Here is a 20007-nt window from a genome sequence, read left to right on the forward strand (position 1 = left end):
ATGGCATTTTGTTGCAATAAATAGAAAACCCGCTGACTAAGTTTGATTTGTTGCTTGATTGTTTTACAGCATCAATCAATCTATGGAATAACAGTGGCCCGAGAATAAAACCCTGGGGGACTCCACATGTCATGTTGATCTATTTAAATTGGCGGTCAGTTGAAACAACACAGCCTCTGCCTTCTAGATATGATCTCAACACTTCTGTTAAATAAAAATACCTCTCCGCTTAAGTCACAAATATAAACAAATAGTAGCTGAATATCTAAGGCACTCATATGAGATTCTGAAGTAGTACTTGGGGGAATAACCTCAGTTTGAAAGTTTCTCACACCAGCCTTTTTGATGCCTTTTTCTGTAATAATTTTATCACATTTATCTGACACAGCAAATTCTCCATTAGAGGAAGTGAAACAATCAAACAAGAAGTCAAGAAAAACTCCACCTGATGAAGAACTGATGATAAAGCATCGTTGAATGTTTCTGATTCAAAAAATATTCCCTTCAAATCAACATTTTGTTCTGTTTTTCTCTGAACTTCCTCCTTCGTTGTGTTAAACTCGGGCTGGTTTCCTGACAGTGTGTTGCTGTGGCTCCAAACCATCAGTCCGTTTGCCAGTATCTGTTCCACAAAATGTTTAATTTCCTAACAGAATCTATTAACAAAGAGCTGATGTTTAATTTTAATAGTAACATCCTGTAAAATATGCAGGTTTGTTGGTTTCTGTGTTTCTCAGATCCTCTTTTTACTTCTTGCGTTTTGTCTTTGTTTTGTGTTAAACCCGTTATCACAACAGTTCATACTAAAGTCACAAATATAATCTATAGATTTCTGTACTTAAACAAAAATTTTCCCTTGTTTTTGTGAAGTGACCAGGACACCACATAACCAAAACAAAGTACACTACCATTTAAAGTAACAGAAAGAGGGAATTTGTGCTATAACTTTGAAAGTTTCTCTCTTTATTGAGACCTGACGCATCGAGGCATGGACTCCACCAGACCTCTGAAGGTGTGCTGAGGTATCTGGCAAACAAGACGTTAGCAGATCCTTTAAGTCCTGTAAGTTGCGAGGTGGCGCCTCCACGGATCGGACTTGTTTGTCCAGCACATCCCACAGACGCTCGATTGGATTGAGATCTGGGGAATTTGGAGGCCAAGTCACCTTGAACTTGTTGTTGTGTTCCTGAAACCATTCCTGAACCATGTTTGCAGTGTGGCAGGGAGCATTATCCTGCTGAAAGAAGCCACTGCCATTAGGGAATACCGTTTCCCTGAAACTTGGCCTGCAACCATGTTAAGGTAGGTGGTACGTGTCAAAGTAACATCCACATGAATGGCAGGACCCAAGGTTTCCCAGCAGAACATTGCCCAAAGCAACACACTGCCTCCGCCATCTTGCCTTCTTCCTACTCTAAGCCATTTCCCGTGGCTTGGAGTAAACTAACTGAATCATTATGTAGTTATGTTTCTTATCATTTACAGAATTAAACATAATAAAGAAACACCTGCAGATTTCGTACCATTATTAGAAAATATTGTGATCTGCTTTGTATGAATGCTCCTACATCGTTACAACAGAGCTTATAGTTTAGTTGAAGAGAAGCCAAATGCATACAAGACAGTGTCATCTGCTTAAAAGTTTAATATTATCAGTCTTCTGGAAGTTGCGTTAAGTTAAGTAGTGACATTGTAATCACTGCCTGGATTATGTTCGGATTGAAGTGTTCTTTATGGTAAAGAAACACCACATTTATGTGTCCTGCTGGGTTCACAATGAGGTGGTTGGTGTGAATAGCGAGCGTACAAAGTGCAGTTCTGGTTTCAAATCCACTCTGTAATCTGTTTTAAGGGTTTAGGAATAAATGCCCTTTGGTTTGGGAAGGTTAAAATATAGGCTGAATGTGAGTTAATAATGGTGTAATCACTACGAGTGAAGAGTGGATTGCAAAGTGTGTTAATACTGTACCTGTTCTAACTAAATCTTTGTACAACAGGTGTGAATTTGTCGAATAAATAGTCACAAGATCTGGAAAGTATTGCCGTTGCTTTTATTGTTTTTACATCGGTTTACACAGGTACAGTTCCAAATGAGACTCGGCCTGGTTTAACAAAGAAACATGAAAAGTAGAAATGAAAAATAACATGAACTTTTTAAAAAGGTTAAATGATGAGTGTGGAGATTTGGAGGACATTTTGTCTTTGAGTGTTGCTTTAAATCTGTTTAGTTGAAGCACAGAAATAAATGAGCCATGAAAACAGGTCAGTGATGGTGCAGCAGGAAGCCGGAGAAGATGCTGTAACCGGCTGGTTTTCCTCTCATCCCTCTGTAGTCTTTAGTCTCCAACCAAATCTCCTGATCCCTCGACAGGTAGACCGCCAGGCTGCCCGCAGTCACCTGGAATCAGTGGAAAAGTTATAACAGTGCATACTTTTACACCAGTGAATGATTACCGTACATATGCTAATGTATATTTTTATTTCAATTTACTTTCAAAAAACAGTTGACTATTATAAACATATATTGTGAAATAAATCTAAGGTGTTGTTTTATGTTCCTACCTGTCTCCTGTTGCGGCGATGATCGCAGAACGATGTCAGCGGAGCGTTATCAAGCTTCATCAGAACACACAGTCGGTCCTCTAAAGAGGCGTGGAACACAAAGTAGTACGTTCCTGAGACCCGGCACCTGAGGAAAAACACAAACTTTATTAATGCTTGAAAAGGGGATTTTATTCCTCTTATATAGTTGGGCAGCTTGAAATTCGTACAAACAGAAATGCCCTTCGTCTTAAAACTTTAAACCATTAAGGAAATTGTTTCATTGTTTATCCATGCTAGCTAGCAGCTCTTTCGATGGCAACATCATTCTGGTCAGTTTGGACAAACAAAGTATCTCTACAACTATTGGATGTATCACACGTTGTTTTGGTGTACTTTATGGTCCCGTTAGGTGGAATTATAATAACTTGGAGATGGTATTTGCTTTAGGAATATCCATAGAAAATGTTATGTCATTTTTTAACCAGCCCCTATCCAAGAAAGGTTTTGTGGATGCGTACAAATCTACTCTAACCTTCTGTATATATAACTTTGATGATCCCTTAATTTTTCTTTTCATCAGGTCAAGGTTTCAGTACTTTTAATACTGACCAAATACCTGAGATACCTCCTTTCATACAGCCTCTGCTGTTGACTGCTAATGAACAGTTCTGCAAGGCTAACCTGTAAGTTAGCATAGCCCTTCCTCCTTCAACAAAATGCCAATGGTGTTTTTACATTGGATCTAGTTTTTTTGGGCCAAATGCACCTACATAGTTCATCCATTCATCCATCCATTACCTATACCGCTTATCCTCTTCAGGGTCATGGGGGGCTGGAGCCTATCCCAGCTGTCATTGCGTGAGACGTGGGGTTACACCTGGACTGATCGGCAGTCAATCACAGGGTTGACGCACAGAGACAGACAACCTTTCACACTCACATTCACACCTACGGGCAATTTTAGAGTCACCAATGAACCTAACGAGCATGTCTTCGGACTGTGGGAGGAAGCCGGAGTACCGGGAGGGAACCCACGCATGCACGGGGAGAACATGCAAACTCCCCCTAAGTCTGAACCAGGATTCTGACAAGGAACCTTCTAGCTGTGAGGTGACAGCACTAACCACTGCCCCACCGTGCAGCCTTTACATAGTTCAACACCATGTTTATTATATTTGAAACAAAAATGCAATAGCTAACGTTATGCTCACAAACAAAATGTAAACCACAGACCTACTTTCAGGCATTTAGCCAAAAACCCGTTTAATGAATCAACTGACTTCAAGACGAGGAAACCTGAAGCGCAGAAACGTAAACTCATTTCCAGGTTTTGGTTTTCTTTTTAACAACTCTAAAAGACATTACCCTGTTTATTAACGTTTGGTCGATGACTAAACAAATTTTCCGTTTTAAAAAAAGTCATTGATTTCTGTACAATAAGCTCAGCAAACAGGTGGTTTTCTCACCTAAAGCGTCCAGTTTCAATGTTGAAGTCATTGTGGATGTTGGTGATGACGGTTTTGAACTTAATGACGCTGTTTTTGTCGGGGTATTCGTTTGACGCTCTGGCCACACTGAAGGCCGCCTTCTGCTGGACTCCAATACTCCTGCAGCCAAAAAAAACAACACAAAGTGAAGCTCAGATATGGATTAACCAGCTGACGGGCTCTGGGGCAAAAAGAGGGGTGGAAATGTCCAAATATGCACCATGTAAGCATGATATCGCATGGAGCATTCAAATGTTGTAGGTTTGAACAGTAGACTATGACCACATTGAATTCAGAGGCAGTAAATGTAAAAAGCTACCCTGGTTCTCCTTTAGGTCCTGCCACGCCCGGCACGCCTGGGACCCCTGAAGTCCCGGGTTCTCCGCTCTGACCTCGTTTACCAGGAAATCCCGGCGGCCCCGGGTCTCCTTTCTCTCCCTTCTGAGGGACGAGGCCCCCTTGCCAGGCTGCCCCTGTGAAGTAACGGGTCGGTAATTGTGCCAACCACACAGTAGGGCTGTGTCTGACAGTTTGAAGGAATAGTTCAACACTTTTTCAGAAGCACTGAAGAGTAGATTAAAGCAGAGGCTGCATTGAAATGACATGTGGAGTCCCCCAGGGCTCAATTCTTGGCCCACTATTATTCAACCTGCACATGCTCCTTGTTGGTCATATCATATATGACTGTGTGTGTGTGTGTGTGTGTGTGTTGGATACCTTGCTTTCCTTTCTGTCCTTTCTCTCCATCTCTGCCGTCTCTGCCCGGTATCCCAGGAATACCTGAGGATGTAAAGACAGATTGATAAACAAAAAGCACATGAACTTATACTGTAAACACATATACACTAACATGCAGGAACACACCTGGAATTCCTGGCATCCCTGACGCTGGGCAGCTCTGTGCGACCAGGAGGGGTACGGCCAATGAGAGCAGGGCACCGATCACAAAAACAAAACGATGGAGCATGATGAATCACCTGACAAGGAGAAGAGTGACAATTAGGTAAAACAATTACTGTAAGTATGACACAAGGATAGGAGAGTTTAGAGGAGAGGAGGCAAGGGAAGGAGAATAGTAGGTGAGGAAAATAAGGAAGGAAAGGTGATGAGAAGACAGGAGATGAGAGGTTAGAGGAAAAGAGGAAGAGAGACGGGAAGGAGAGAAGGACGAGTATAAAGGGAGGAGGGAAGACAAGATGAGAAGAAAGGAGACAGGGGAGGAGGAAAGGAAAGAAGAGGAGGAAACGATGAGAAAGAATGAAAGTTAAGAGGAGAGAGTGTGGGAAGAGGAAGATGGAGGAGGTGAAAGGAGAAAAGGAAGAGTCAGGAGTTGGAGGAGTGAAGGAAAAGACATAAGGAGACGAGGAAAGTAATTAGACAGAAGGGAAGACGGGATGAGAAAGAAGGAGATTCAACAAGGGAATAGAAGAAGGGGAGGCGAGAGAAAAGTTGAAGCAAGGGCAGAAGGAAAGGAAAAAAGATTAGAAAGAGGAGAGGAGGAAAAGGTGAAGAGGAGAGAGAGTGGGAGGAGGAAGTGAAGAAGAGGAGACGAGGGGGAGAGAGGAGGAGGTGAAGGAGATAAACAAACGCTGACAGTTTGCTGGTTCAATCCCCAAATAATAACTCAGATCTACCACAGCTCCCTCGACATGACAGAAAGTAGCTCCAAGTATTCTTCAGTATCACAAACAGAATGTGAGGGCAGATTACACGAGTTATTCCTCCTCTTTAAACATCACAAATAAATGTTATAATACATAATATCATTTTAATATAATTTACATTTATAATAAAAGAGAAACAGGATCATCTTCTTCATCATACTCGCCAATCGACAAAACATAAATAGTAAATATACCAAAAAGTTCAAAACTCACCTGAGCGACTCGACAGTAAAATGAAACAAACTGAAGTGAAGCTCTGAGTCCTGCAGCCGCCAGAAGAGGAAGTCGACTCCAAACCAAAGATTCAGCAGCTTTACTGAGGAGTGTTTTTTTACTCTGAGGCTGTTCTGTGTTCAGTTCTGCAAATTTGGGATTACGCAATTTGGATAACGCATACATGTGGAGAGAGTGAGAGAGAATAACCCTATGATTATTATTTTCATTAAAATATTGTTTTTACTGATATTTCTGTTTTTGTGAGTGCCCAAATATTTCATCATGAAGGACTTTGACTAAATTGTTGCTATAACTTACACTGAACAAAAATTTAAACGCAACACTGTTGATTTTGCTCCCATTTTTCATGAGCTGAACATAAAGATCTAAGACTTTTTCTATGTACACAAAAGGCCTATTTCTCTCAAATATTGTTCACAAATGTGTCTAAATCTGTGTTAGTGGGCACTTCTCCTTTGCCAAGATAATCCATGCACCTTACAGGTGTGGCATATCAAGATGCTGATTAGACAGCATGATTATTGCACAGGTGTGCCTTAGGCTGGCCACAATAAAAGGCCAAGTTCAGCTCAGGAAAAATGGGAGCAAAAACAAAAGTGTTGCGTTTAAATTTTTGTTCAGTGCATATGCCAATAAATCGTTTGATTTTAATTGAATGAATTGATAAATCCAGAAACATAAAAGTTTTTATCAAGTTTTCTGTTTTAAGATTTAAAAGTTTTGTGGTGCTGAATTAGTGTAGGTTTTTTGTCCCGGAAAAGCATTTACAGTACTATGTGTGCAACACTGACGTTAGCAATTTAACGTATGTAGCAAAACTTCCCCTGTGTAAGTACAATGAGAAACACTGCAAAGAATATCAGTGCACACGTTAAAAAAAGGTCACAAAATAAATATTTATTTGTTGCTGCAACACAGGGCAACGCAGGGTTAGCGCTTTTGCCTCACAGCTAGAAGGTCACTGGTTCAAACCCCGGTTTGGACAAAGTTGGCCTCTCTGTGTGGTTATGCGTGGGTTCTCTCCGGGGTCTCCGGCTTCCTCCCACATTCCAAAGACATGCTCGTTAGGTTCATTGGTGACTCGAAACTGCCCATAGGTGTGGGTGTGAGTGCGAAAGGTTGTCTGTCCCTATGTGTCAGCCCTGTGATTGACTGGCGACCAGTCCAGGGTGTACCCCGCCTTTTGCCCAATGACAGCAGGGATAGGCTCCAGCCCCTGAACAGGTCAAGCATTATAGATAATGGACGGATGCTGCAACACAAAGTGATTGATTGTACATGATTAAAGTGTTCTTCCAAGTGAGTTTGCACAGGTGCAACATGAGTGAGACTTATTGCTAATCAGGGTGTCGCATTTCATGAACACCTCTGCACTTAATGCTATTGATGATGATGACATGGAGGATGAAGTTTATGCTGACTAGGATTTTCATGATGATGATGACTATATTGATCTTGTTGTTGTTGCTGATGATTATAAAAACAAAAAACGCCCTACACGTTGCTTGTGTTGTATTAATTCTCAGATGTACGTCGCTTTACACAAAAGCGTCTGCTAAATTAAATTGTAACATTGTAACATTTTGAAGGCCAGTGTTTCTGGGTGAACAAAAACGTGCTCAATGAATTTGTGTTCAGAGAACGGTGATGAGAATATTTGAGTAAGAACACTGGAATTGTGCTCAGAGTTTAGCAGTTTGGAGTCGTGTTGTTGATACATGAGCTTCAGGTTTTCAGAATTGTGTGCATAGCTGCATTTTTTGTGTTTATAAAATGGGGGGAAACTGTTACGCATTTTCCATATGGAACACATTTCTTGTCGAAAAGAAGAAAAAACATTATCAAACAAAATCTTTTTGAAAACTACTTTTTTTACACAACTACAACTGTTGTGTAAGGTTGGGAGAATGGTCAGCCCTGTGCTTGGTCTCTCTGAGCGTTAAGTAACTTCTGCACAAAACACAAAATAATAGACGGAAGAGAGGATGAGGATGAGTCAAAGTGGCAAAAGTTGACCAAAAAGAAGAAATGAAAGACCTCAAAATGTTTCACTTTCATAACCCCGTGTTCTCAGCAATATGTAAAACAAAAGGTGCTACAAACATCTGAAGTAAAATAAATAAAAAAATGAAATGTTTTAAATCCAGTTATAAACTTTAATGAAACATGATCAAACACGGTGCGAGTTTCATGTGCCTCACCTATACCTGTGAAGTGTGAAAACACAGACGTAAACAGAGTCGAGAAAAAAGACGGATGACGTGCTGCTTTACGTTGGCTGTGCCTCTGCAGGGCCGTCATATTGTAGAGCTCAGAAAGGCTAAACGTTCCACCTAATGCTTTCTTTAAATTATATCTTTGAGCAACCAAACAACTCTGCTTTGATCGTTATTCCCCCCATTGGGCCACATTTGGGCGCAGCGTGACAGCCATAAAAAAAGCAGCATTAAGAAGACATTGGGGGATTTGAGAGCTACGAGTGGTTGTCCTCTTGAAGTGATAACCTAGAAGATTTTCATGTAAGTCACTATCTATCGCCGAATGAGGTAACACAATGGTGATTGAGCCTATGGCCTTTGCATTGGCAGTATATAGTATTATTACAGACTGGGTGTCTGTGGCAGCATTTGTCTTGCTAGTATGTTTTAATTGTGTAATTTTCTGTTTCTCGACATCATCGCAAAAGAGGGAAACCCCGATGATTTCTGAGGTTTAAATAAAGGTTTGAATGAATGAAAAACACCCAAAATCAGTTTATTTTTATTTCAAAGAAACCATTAAAAAAAGTTTACAGAGTCAAAAAGAAGGAAACAGATCAGGTGAACAAATCCAGTGTTCTCTGTGGGTTATGATAAAACAACTGCTGCAGAGAAAGCAAACACGTGAACTTTATCCTGCGGTTTTAAACAGCAGGAAGCCGTTGAAGATGATCTGTTTTTCTCGGTTATCATTCGACTCAGAATTCGTCTGCTGGTCTCTGAAGGACTCGAGCCAAACCTTCTCGTTAACCACCAGCTCTAAGACCACGCCGCCCGACAGCACCTGAAACACAGACGGTTACGGCGATGAGGAGAGAAGACCTTTAAGAACCAAGGAGGCAAGTTTATACTGCCTCTGAAACTGACATGTTATGGATCCTACGTCTGCTGTAGAGAATAAAAATGGGAAGCAGCACAGACGGGTAGAGAAAATGGAACAACCATGATTCCGATGTTTTGTTCAACCAAGACTTTAGGCCTAGTTCTATTGGACCAGTAGTTCCTGGGGACCTCTTTTAATTTGTAATTATTGCAGAGACGTTTGAGATCTTAATCCTGTACAAATCTGCACCATACGGACTTTAGTGCGGGAAGTGTTCTGGTCTCCGTTTGTAGTCCGAGTAGTATTGACCAATCACGCATCATCTGGCTTCAAAAATATCAACTTGAGTGACAAATCTGCCTGACGCTTTAGATTTCCTGATTTCCTTGAATGCATCAGACATGATCCGACCTCCGTTCAACAAACTTCTCATGTTAAAGTAGTTTTCTTCTCCTCTTGAGGACAGACCTGACAAAGCTTCATGTTGACTTGTTACTAATCTGCATCATGATGTTTCAGCAAACGTAAGAGCCGTTAATTCAAGTTAATCACAAGAAAATCTGTTTCTTTTTCGGTTCATACCGCTGAAGTAAGCCAGAGTGCAGCCTCTGTGTAACTTACTATTTACAGTGAAACTGAGACTCAGCACAAACAGATGAACGGGCGCTCCTCCGGGGGATGGAAGGAACCAAGAAATGATAGCGTTTATTTTGCAGACATATCTGGAGGGGAGAATTTCACTTTCACTTTGATCTGAACACGCGATCGCTTCTCAAGCTGCTAACTGGACTGGGAGTCTTGGTCTTGGCTGGATGTCGTTTATCACTAACCGCTGGCTAAACCGGAATGCCTGACAAGTTTGTCGTCCCTCCCAGAGGATGTATCGCTGTCAGATGATAGCCGATGGGTTCTGAGATTAGTTGTCAGTGTAGCTGACGTTCAGCCGTGTGGCTCCTAAAATAAATTGCCTACCCGACCTTTAAAGAAGTAACTGCTTTTGACTCTCTTGTACTCAGCACTGACCTGATCAGAGTTCCTGTTGTAGTCGCAGAATCCCAACTTGGTGGGGAGAGCGTCACTTGCTATATTCAGACAAATACTGACCTGAAACACACAAAACACAGTTTAATAATGCAGCTGAAGGTTACATTTCTCTCTGCAGGTAGAGTTTTACTGACATGACTGAAAACGTGCGGCTATCTGTAGGCAAAAACACACTCTCATGTGAGGAGGTGCAGCAGGAGAAGAAACAGCCGTGTGTTACCTTCGCAAAAGAGTGGAAGGTGAAGTAGTAAACTCCAGCTATGTTGCAGGTGAATTGACCCGTGACTGCGTCAAAGTGTCCATTATGGTTGACAACGGTGGTCTGGTAGGTTATTATCTGACACACACAAACACACACACATAAAAACACACACATGTACAAGATGAGTAACGAGCTGAAACATTTGTTGCTTTATGTTCCCTATTTTTTTTGTAAATTATACTTGTGTATGAAATCTGTGAGATCCCTGGGTATGTCGACTAAAATGTTTGTTTTACTTATTTATTAGGGAGGAAGCACATCAGAACATAAAGATGGGATGTAAACATGGCGGGGTGAGCAAGACTGTCAAGTGCATTTTCATCTTTAATTCATAGATGATCAAAAACAGAAACTATTACTGTTTGACCTCCTACAGTCTGGAGACATTAAAGAAATACAGACATGTCTTTATCTGTAAATAAATTGCAGATTTTAGAGAATGTCAGACAAAGACAGCTGAGAGACAGACAGGTTAAAGGACGACAGGCTGAACCTGGTTGAAGGAAGGGTAGCTGGTTTCAGTCCTCATCACTGAGAAGGCTGAGCCGGACTGCTGAAGGTTTTGGTCTCCTAAAAACAGAGAGGACGCACACAACAGGAAAAACATTTACGTAACAATAAAAAGCAGAGAGGTGCGTTCAGAGACGACCGGACACCTCGACTCGATGGCGTTCGAATTCTGTTGCTGCGGGCACAATTAGCATAAAAACATGAGATTGTCATGCCAGCATGCCAGGTGCCATAAAACACAGTGTGTGAGTCTGATGTGTTCAAACATGAGCTTATTCATTCATAAAAACACTTATAATCAGGCGCTGGTTTAGCTCAGTGGTTAAATCACACATCCCATATACAGAGGCTACAGTCCTCGATGCAGCGGCCTCGGTTTGCCTCCCACCCTCGGCCCTTTGCCGTGTGTCAACCCCACTCTCTCTTCCCCTGTTTCCACAAAAGTCCTCTCTGTCTAATAAAGGCATAAAAGGCCAAAAATACAAATTATAAAAATAAATAAAAAACACTTATTATGAACTTGATACCAGACCCAAAGATGGCACAGGCTCACTTGAATGAAAATTGCTCAAATTCCCCAAAAAGTGGACTTGCAGCAACGTTTGTGTCCGAGCTGCAACCCACTCTACATCACAACAACTACCTGTACGAGGCTCTGAGAAAGCTTTACAAAGACTAAACAATCACGGTTCAAAAGTTCAGTATTCATAGTCATTATTTGTCTTGTTTGCAGCCTTTCAGCATTTCATAAGGTCTGTGGGGAAACTGTTTCTTGTCTCTGGGAGGTTTTTCCATTGCAGTACCACATTTGACCACTGGGGCAAACTGTACCCAGCTCTCTTAATTCATACAAGGTTAAAGTTCAAAGTTGACTTCTAAACACTTCCTAATGTTTCTTTGATGTATTCATTTTTATTATCATAACATCCTCACCTGTGAATACAGAAAATCCTGCGTGTGGGCACTTTAAGAGCTAAATCTGCTAGCTTAAAGTTCCTGTAAACTAAGCTTTACAACTGTCCTGTATTTTATAGTATATGAGTTCAGATATAAGCTGTAGGCAGTCGGGTCAGAGGTCGAGTCATTACCGTCGCCCATGTTAACCCCATCAGGCCCGTGGCGACCGGTTGTTCCAGGGTGACCGGCTGCTCCCAGATCTCCACGGTACCCTTTAGGACCCATGTCCCCCTGCAGGCCCCGACTCCCTGCCTCCCCCCTCAGCCCCAGGAGGAAGGCTGCATCCACGGGACCGTCGGCCCTCAACGCTGGAGACAAAGAGATGATTGTTTAAACTGATGTTTTTTGGCCACTAGTGGGCAGTGTAAACAGCTTAGATATACAGTAGGTTTGTCCCAATCCAGGCGCAGCAGCCTTCGAAGGACGTATTTGAAGGCCGATTGCATCACAGAAGCGCGTCGAAGGCTGTCCCAGTTCGAAGGCTCCTTCAGATGCAGCCGCGAAGGATCCATCTGCGGCATCCTTCGCATCATACTTTAAAGTCGAGCTGAAACGGCAGTAGAGTATCTAGCTTCCGTATCGTGACGTATTTCCGAGTGAAACAGGACGTGCAGGCGGGACATCCACAGCGCAGTAGCTAGCTAACTGACCAAGCGTTCTTGATGCTCTGCGGCTAAATGTTGCAGATTGATTGGTTGAAATTCCAGAAACTTCCGGAAATTTAGTTTTACTGGAAGAAAAAATGATCGGATTTTGATATAAGAATACGGAGAAATGGATTTTCTGTATTTTTTTTGGCCTATATTGTCAAATAGATGCACAATATTACCGGGGATGTGATCTAAAAGGATTAAAATGACATTTTTCATTTCAACTCGATTTTAAAATGTAAAAGTTTTTGGTTTCAACTCAATCGAAAAGCCAGTGTTACACATGTTTAAAAAAAATTAAAGGGCCCTTTGAACAAATTTTCTTTAAAATAATAGGTTAACTTAGGCGATGTTAGTTATGCTAGCTAGTTTTCCCACTAGCTACATGTTGCTAGGCGATGGGAGTGGCATTTGGTGACGCAAGGGTAGACCAGACCGTCTCATTTCAGTTCGGCCGTAACGGTCAACACAGGCTGTGAATGGAGCATCCTCCGCGGACCGCCTCCTTCGAAGGCTGCAGCCCGTGGATTGGAACACAGCTCCGTAGAAACAGGTGATTTCTACCTGTGTCTCCTTTCTCTCCCTTCGCTCCATCCAGTCCATCTCTGCCGGGAGCTCCTTTGACCCCCGCATGTCCGTCTGTTCCTCTGCAGTTCACGTCACATTGGACGGGCATCAGAAGCAAGGCCACGCCCACCAGAACAAACAGCCCATAGTAACCTCCCATGGTCCAAACGCTGTCAAAACAATGATTTTAGTTGCAATTCTACGGTTAATAGATTTTACAAGCTGGGCATTTTAAAAGTGATTCCAGTATTGAACATATATATTTCTTAAATTAGAATTTAATGGCTGACAGTGTGAAGAAGGCTTTACAACATTATTCTGATCTTCCTATATGGACTTTTTAAAACTTTTTTACCGTTTCAAACGCTGGCTTTGGACCTGATCAAACACAATAAAGTCTTTATAAATGAAAACATACATTTATAAAAGTTGCTAAAAGTCTAAAAGAGTGCAGTTTGCAGTCTAAAGAAAATATACAAACTATTGAATTACAAAGATTGAGATGAAGAGAAAGACACGTCGATATTTTGATGACCAACAGTGTAAAAGCTGTTCTAATGTTACTTCATTTAAAACACACGTTTGTAGGTAATTTACTAAAAATATAAGGAGCTCCTTAAATTCAGAATGAACACAAATCGTTTTGTATTCTTTCTTTCTTTCTGGCAGACATGAACTTATTTCTTACAAACATATCTGCAGATAGATAATTGACACCATGAACATTTAGTTACTTTAATGAATGTTTTGTTTTTCTGTCGACTTCTGCTGCAGTAATAACAGAGCAGCGTAAAAATACACCTTTTATATCATCATTATTAATGTCAAATGTAAGTATCAGAATTAATATTTTACTCACCAGCAGAGTTTTCTGTCTCACCAGCGGAGATCCGAAGCTGCGATTTGAAGGACGGGATTTCCTCTTTTGTTAAACAGATCAAGACTTACTCTGACACTCTCACACGCACACAAATACACACACACACACACACACACACACACACACACACACACACAAACACGCACAGTGTACAAAATCAGCGAGGAAATGAAACTTGAGACACGACAGATCTGGGAGCGGTTTCACAAAGATATATCCTGGTCTGTAGTTTGGTTTAAAATGTGTTCTTAGATAAGTCTGGTAACAGTGGAGGATTGAGTCTACTTTTCCATGGTGTAAACAGCAAACAGTTCTATCCCTCAATGTGTCAACAATTAAGAGAATACAATGCTAAGTTATGTTATGCAAATACAGGAGTTGATTAATTGAGATGAACAGGATGTAGTGATAATGAGAATTAGGTGCCTTTGCAGACGAAAGGTAAACATGACAAACTGCATTATACCTGAAGTTTAGCATGTGTTATTAAACTACAATGCCCCTACAGCTCAAAATTTAGCAATGTTAACCTTCCAGGAGGCCGGAGAAAAGAAGAGTATATATTTTGATAGAATATGTGACATTCAAAGACTGAAATGTGGCGACATAAACTGAACAGACCTACAGCTGTAAAGGGGAGACGCATAGAACAGTGAAACATCTGTTTTATAGAAGTCCTTAACTTCAGCACAAATCGCTGCACCGAGGTAGAAAAAATAATTTAATAGAAGTTAATCGGTTAAGTTGGAGCAATAAAATATCTGAAAGTGATAAAAGAGTTCTGTTTCTGTTTAAAAACATTGTGCTTTAACTTTAGGACGTTTGCATGATTTCAGATGAAGAAAAAAACAAAGCAAAGAATTAAAGACAGCAGGAAAGAAGGATTAAAAGTATTATAAAAACTGTACGTTTATCATGACACATGTAAAATACCAGACTTCAACCTGAAAGAAAACAGGCTGTGGTTTAGGACCATCTCAACAACACCTGGGGCTCCGATATTAAAAGCTTTCAGGCCTGTGTGATTAACCAGAGAGGTTTGGGCGCCATCATGTGGTCGTATGATACAAACAACATGGCCGACACAGAAAGGCAATACAAACGTAGAGTCATTAGCCGTGTCTCAATTCAGTGGCTGCAGCTTTCGAAGGACGTGGTCTAAAGGTGAAGGATTTCCTGTTCCTGCGACACCAGCTTGGAGTCTATCCCAGCTGTCATTGGGCCAGAGGCGGGGTTACACCTGGACAGGTCACCAGTCAATCACAGGGCTGACACATAAGCCTTTTTTACACTGCGGTTCTGCCTCAGAGCTGTAACGAAGCTCCGTCCTCATACCACCTTTGTCATTCTACATTGGACCACGCAACGCTGGCGTAAAGCCGCCCCAGTGTTTGTTTTTAAATAGCATGTGCTTTAAATACACACACACGGCGCTGTTCCGCCCTGCCGGCTCTGCAGTTTACACAGTCGCTGTTGCGCCTCTGTTGCGCCTCTGTTACTACCTCTGATGCCATCTCAGAGGTGGAACGACTACGCCCCATCATTATACAAACATAACGTAACAGAGGCGTAATAATCCTGCCTTGACCTGGCAGAAACTAACTGGTGAAGACAGTGAAGCCAGGTGTTTTAATCAAAGAGAAAATACAGTAATGCAGATTTAAGGCGCTTTAATTCAGAAATGTTGGACCCCACAGACAAGATAAGAAAACACGCGACAACATCTCTAAATTTTCGATCATTTGAGAGCTAATCTGTTGTTACAGAGATCTTGCATGGCAATATCTTGAGTGGGAGTTCATTTAGAGTTCCTATGCAGGGAAACACCCTGTCCGTGAAAGTGTGTGTGAAGGTGTGAATGTGTGTGTTAGAGTCAGGATCAAAGAACAGCAGTTTTCCTCTGTTCCAATCCAGATGAACTCGGATCCTCTGGAGCTTCTTCTTCACTCGGAGAACGGCGGGCGGAGCTCCAAGCAGGCGTGCGCTGTATTTACCCCCATAGAACTCTATCTGCCAGAAACCAGATTTTATTCGCCCCGTCTTTTGGAGAGACTCTGCTGCCAAACCAACAAACCAGGCTGCATTATCTCCGACCTCAAAGTCCCAGCTGTGAGTCCCTGAGTTAAAGCCCTCCCAGCCCCAGACGGAGCGATGATAGTCATTCCTCTCTGGATTATCTGGAAGCTTCTGCCTCTCTCCGTGACTCACGCTGGTCAGATCTTCAGACAGGATAAATTCTGGGTTTGCAGAGTTTGGATCCAGAATCACCGGGCTGTAGGAGACCATCTTCTTCATCTTGTTCCAGATGTTGTAGCTCAGGTTGCCCAGGTGTTTGGCCTCGTCTATCAGAGCTCCTGAGACCAGCTCTGGATCCTCCAGCAGAGGGCGCTGCTGGACTCTTTTCACTGCAGCCTTGTAGTTCTGCAGGAATGTGACGTCTTCAGCTCTCAGCTCCTCCTCTGTGGCTCTTATTGTGTCTGAAAGAGCTGCTATCTCTCTGTTCAGAGCCTCAATCTTCTCCTTCATCATCCGACTCTTCTGCTCCTCTTCCTCCCTCAGAGCAGAGATCCTGGCCTCCTCTTCCTCTTGTAGAAACTGGTGAAGCTTCTCAAACTGCTCCTTAATCTGCCGCTCTGTGTTTCCAGCCTGCACTTTAATGTATTCTGCTGTCTGATCACAGTTTACTTTAACTTTTTCAAAGATCTTCAGTTTATCTTGTACAGGCTTCAGAGATTTCTGTAGCTCCTTTTTGTGATCGAGTGCAAACTCATGGATGGGTCTGAATTTGTGGTCGGTGTGCATCTTTGAATCTCTACAGATCAGACAAACCGGCTGCTGATGGTTCAGACAGAAGAGTTTGAGTTTCTCAGAGTGCAGACTGCAGAGAGCCTCAGACCCTCCTACAGCTCTCTGATCTCTCTCCAGCGAAAAGGACTCACACAGGTTCTTTAACGCCAGATTACAAGGCGGTTCACTCCTTGATGATCTTCTCTTACAAACTGGACACTCCTGTATTTCTTTCTCCGTCCACCAGCTCTGCAGACAGTCTTTACAGAAGCTGTGGCTGCACGACAGGACAACAGGATCTTTAAAGATATCCTGACAGACAGGACAGGTGAGATCCTCCTCGGATCGGAAAGACATTTTGTCTCAGAGTGAAAGCAAACCAGGTGGAGTGCTTCACAGGAAGTCAGTCAATCCTGGCTCCTCTAGTGAGCTCCTTTAAAAGTCACTCCAGTCCTCTTTCCCACATTAAATTCCTCGTCCTTGAGTGCAGTCAGCAGTGTGTTAAAGCTGCACTTTTCCCTGCACATCCTGCTGCAGCTTTCCTCCCTCAGGGAAAGTTTTTGGTCTTAAAGAGATCATTATTGTCCTTCTCTCAGTGTGTTTCACTTCCTAGAGGAGGAACAACAATCTGTTTCCTGGTTGGTCTCAGCTGAGTTGGAGGAGGAGCTTCATCAGGCAGTCTGAGTCAAACACTGAATCATTATGCCTTAAATGAAGACTCTTCACTGTACTGCAGGTCGTCAGTTATCAAGGACAGGCAGTTAAAAACAAGCTCTGATAAAGTATATTCTATGTATACTTACAAAAGCTATTGGAGTAACTACATAGTCTTTAAAACAATGCAACAGATGCATCACAGAAAACAGGATAAACCTACAGTGTCTGTTAGCAAAGTTAAAGATCGTTTGGATGGCTAAAAATAGTTACCAGCGTTACCATGGTTATAATAGCTGACTAGTTTAGAAAGTTATCTTTAGGTAGCGTGCATTTTGAAGTGTAAGGAAGATGTCGCTTTTGCAACTTTTGCACATTTTTGCTTGGTCAAAGAAAAAACACTTAGGTCCGTAAGCTACTTAATTAGCTGCAGAAAATAACCTCAGAGTTAACTTGGAAAAACATAACATGTAATGTGTTTGAATGAATTTGAACTTACTTAAGATAAGATAACCCATTATTGATCCCCAGGGGGGAAGTTCGGGTGATGCAGCAGCACAAAGACAAAATAGCAAGGAAGTAAAAACAGTATAAAAATAAGAATAGATCAAATAAATACAAATACGAGGTATATACAGCTGTTAAACAAGTAGGAGTAAGTGACAATTTAAAGTGACCGTTATAGGATAAAGTGACATGGTATGCAGGATGAGATAATACAGTACGGTATGAGGTTTACGATATGGTACAATATAAGGTGCAGTATAAAAGTGGCAAATAAATACAGTGCATAAGTAATATAACGGTAAAAATTGCAATTATATAATAATAATGATAATACATTTTATTTAGAAGCGCCTTTCAGGACACTCAAGGTCGCTGTACAAACAAGAAAACGTGTGATGTGGTGGGAAGAAGGTGTTCTGGTGATGATCCGGGCGACAGAGTTCTGTACAAGCTGAAGTTTATGGAGGGCTTTCTGGGGGAGGCCGAAGAGAAGGGAGTTGCAATAATCGAGGCGGGAGGTGACGAGGCCGTGGACAAGAAGGGCAGAGGTGTGGGGAGTGAGGGAGGGGCGGAGACGGTTGATATTATGTAAGTGGAAGTAAGCGGACTGGGTGACGTTATTGATGTGGGATTGGAAAGATAGAGTACTGTCGAGGATGACACCCAGACTCTTAACCTGAGGGGAGGGGAAAACAGAGGTGCTGTCTATGGAGAGTGAGAAACTGTCAAAACTATAATATAGTATAGTGTAATATAATATAGGATACAGTATGGTATGGTAATAGTGTCTGAGCTAAGGCTATTATGAATTTTATAAAGTCATCAACACTGTTGAATCCAAAGTGCTTTTTTATGTTGTTCTCAGCTGGATTGTGTTATGATATCTGTTAAGCATGTCTTGCTAACGTTCTCCTCCTGGCATTAGCAGGAGAACTTAACTTTTAGTGCAGGCCTGTTCAACTGGCGGCCAATCAAACTGGAGAAAGGTGAGCAGATTAAAGTTTTGTCAGTAATACACAAAAATATAGACTAGTTGATAATTAAGAAGGTTTAATACTGTGATATAAACAAATAATCCACATGAAACGTTCATGAGTCATTTCTAGTTTGGTTATGTTGTTTTGTATTTTGGTGTTTAGATATTATTTCCTGTTTTCCTTTGTCACTTTGTCTCTTCTTGTCTTGAGTTCTTGTTGTTCAGTTTGTATATTGTGTTCCTGTCTTGGTATTATTCTGGTTTAGTTGTGCATTTCATTTAGAGAATTTCCTGTTTTACTTTGTAGTCCTCTCAGTCCTTTGGTTCCTAGTGTTTCCTGTTTTATTTTGTAGTTCTTGCCCCTTGTATGTCATGTCTTGTTTTACTTCCCTTCTTTGTTCTATTTCCCGCCTTTTAGATTGTGTGCCCCGCCCTCATTGTGTTCACCTGTGTTAATTAGTCTCACCTGTCCCTGATTACCCTGTGTGTATTTAGTCTATGTGTTCCTACCCTTCTGTGCCAGTTCATTGTCGTCCATCCTGTGTGAGTCTATGTCCGTCACCTTACTTCTGTGAAATTGTTCCTCGTGTGACTACTCTGATTTCCTCGTAGCTCCTCGTGTTCCCTTGGATTACCTGTTTCCTGGTTTTGTTTGTAAGTTTTTTGCTCTGTCTTTTGATTTTCCTTTTTTGTCTTTTGTTGGAGTTTAGATTTTGTTTGTGCATTTTTGCCTGGTTTGGTTTAACCGCAAACCGTGACAGAAACAGTGTTATGCCTTCTTTAAATTATTTTCAATATAAAAAATGTCACCAATGCTTTTCACAGGCAATTTATAGAAAGTCCCATTAGGCAACTTTTAGCTTCTAATTGTCTCTAAATGGATCTTACAGTTGATTTTAGAAAACTATTTATCTGCTTTCTTTGACCTAACAAGTAATAAACCCAGATATTTATTGTTTATTTATAATTCATTCAAAAAAGGAATTTTGCACGACTAGTTTATTTCATTATTTAAATCTCTAAACCTTATACTGTAAATGCAGGAGCTATTTGAAGCCCGTTATTGGCAAAATATTCTGTGTGGCCCGTGAACCCCCTGTGATTATCCTATATGGCCCACTTGCTGTTGTAGTTGAATAGCTTTGTTTAAGTGTGACAGGGCAGCCATAGAGGTCACAAGGTGATAGAGCGTTTTAGCAA

At 41.5% G+C, this 20007-nt stretch overlaps 3 protein-coding genes across 3 annotated transcripts; all 3 read right to left on the reverse strand.

The window, feature by feature from the left end:
• Positions 1 to 2028: 2028 nt before the first annotated feature.
• Positions 2029 to 5996, reverse strand: LOC138606581 (complement C1q subcomponent subunit C-like). The gene is made up of 7 exons (XM_069679051.1): positions 5909 to 5996; positions 4896 to 5008; positions 4749 to 4811; positions 4351 to 4504; positions 4011 to 4151; positions 2563 to 2689; positions 2029 to 2398 (listed from the first exon to the last, which is right to left on the reverse strand). Exons 2-7 carry the CDS (start codon positions 4996 to 4998, stop codon positions 2264 to 2266), a joined length of 723 nt encoding a protein of 240 aa, XP_069535152.1. The 5' UTR covers positions 4999 to 5008; positions 5909 to 5996; the 3' UTR covers positions 2029 to 2263.
• A 2680-nt stretch (positions 5997 to 8676) lies between these two features.
• LOC138606579 (complement C1q subcomponent subunit C-like) lies at positions 8677 to 13935 on the reverse strand. Its single transcript, XM_069679050.1, has 7 exons — positions 13863 to 13935; positions 13001 to 13173; positions 11918 to 12094; positions 10813 to 10889; positions 10278 to 10394; positions 10037 to 10117; positions 8677 to 8974 (listed from the first exon to the last, which is right to left on the reverse strand). Exons 2-7 carry the CDS (start codon positions 13161 to 13163, stop codon positions 8822 to 8824), a joined length of 768 nt encoding a protein of 255 aa, XP_069535151.1. The 5' UTR covers positions 13164 to 13173; positions 13863 to 13935; the 3' UTR covers positions 8677 to 8821.
• A 1632-nt stretch (positions 13936 to 15567) lies between these two features.
• LOC138606209 (zinc-binding protein A33-like) lies at positions 15568 to 17027 on the reverse strand. The gene has a single exon (XM_069678673.1). The coding sequence runs from the start codon at positions 17025 to 17027 to the stop codon at positions 15633 to 15635; it is 1395 nt and encodes a 464-aa protein (XP_069534774.1). The 3' UTR covers positions 15568 to 15632.
• Positions 17028 to 20007: the final 2980 nt, after the last annotated feature.

This window comes from Semicossyphus pulcher, unplaced genomic scaffold (assembly GCF_022749685.1).
Source record: "Semicossyphus pulcher isolate SPU_LCO1_2020_fin unplaced genomic scaffold, fSemPul1.0.p SCAF_3, whole genome shotgun sequence".
In the NCBI taxonomy this organism is placed as follows: domain Eukaryota; kingdom Metazoa; phylum Chordata; class Actinopteri; order Labriformes; family Labridae; genus Semicossyphus; species Semicossyphus pulcher.

Coding starts and splice junctions, on each gene's coding strand:
- LOC138606209 (XM_069678673.1), bottom strand. CDS start 17,027: ATGTCTTTCCGATCCGAGGAGGATCTCACCTGTCCTGTCTGTCAGGAT.
- LOC138606581 (XM_069679051.1), bottom strand. CDS start 4,998: ATGCTCCATCGTTTTGTTTTTGTGATCGGTGCCCTGCTCTCATTGGCC. Junction 2,690..4,010: donor ATTGAAACTGGACGCTTTAG/GTGAGAAAACCA, acceptor GTTTTTCCTCAG/GTGCCGGGTCTCAGGAACGT. Junction 2,399..2,562: donor ATCGCCGCAACAGGAGACAG/GTAGGAACATAA, acceptor CACTGATTCCAG/GTGACTGCGGGCAGCCTGGC.
- LOC138606579 (XM_069679050.1), bottom strand. CDS start 13,163: ATGGGAGGTTACTATGGGCTGTTTGTTCTGGTGGGCGTGGCCTTGCTT. Junction 12,095..13,000: donor GGGAGAGAAAGGAGACACAG/GTAGAAATCACC, acceptor CTTTGTCTCCAG/CGTTGAGGGCCGACGGTCCC. Junction 8,975..10,036: donor ACAACAGGAACTCTGATCAG/GTCAGTGCTGAG, acceptor TCTGTGTTTCAG/GTGCTGTCGGGCGGCGTGGT.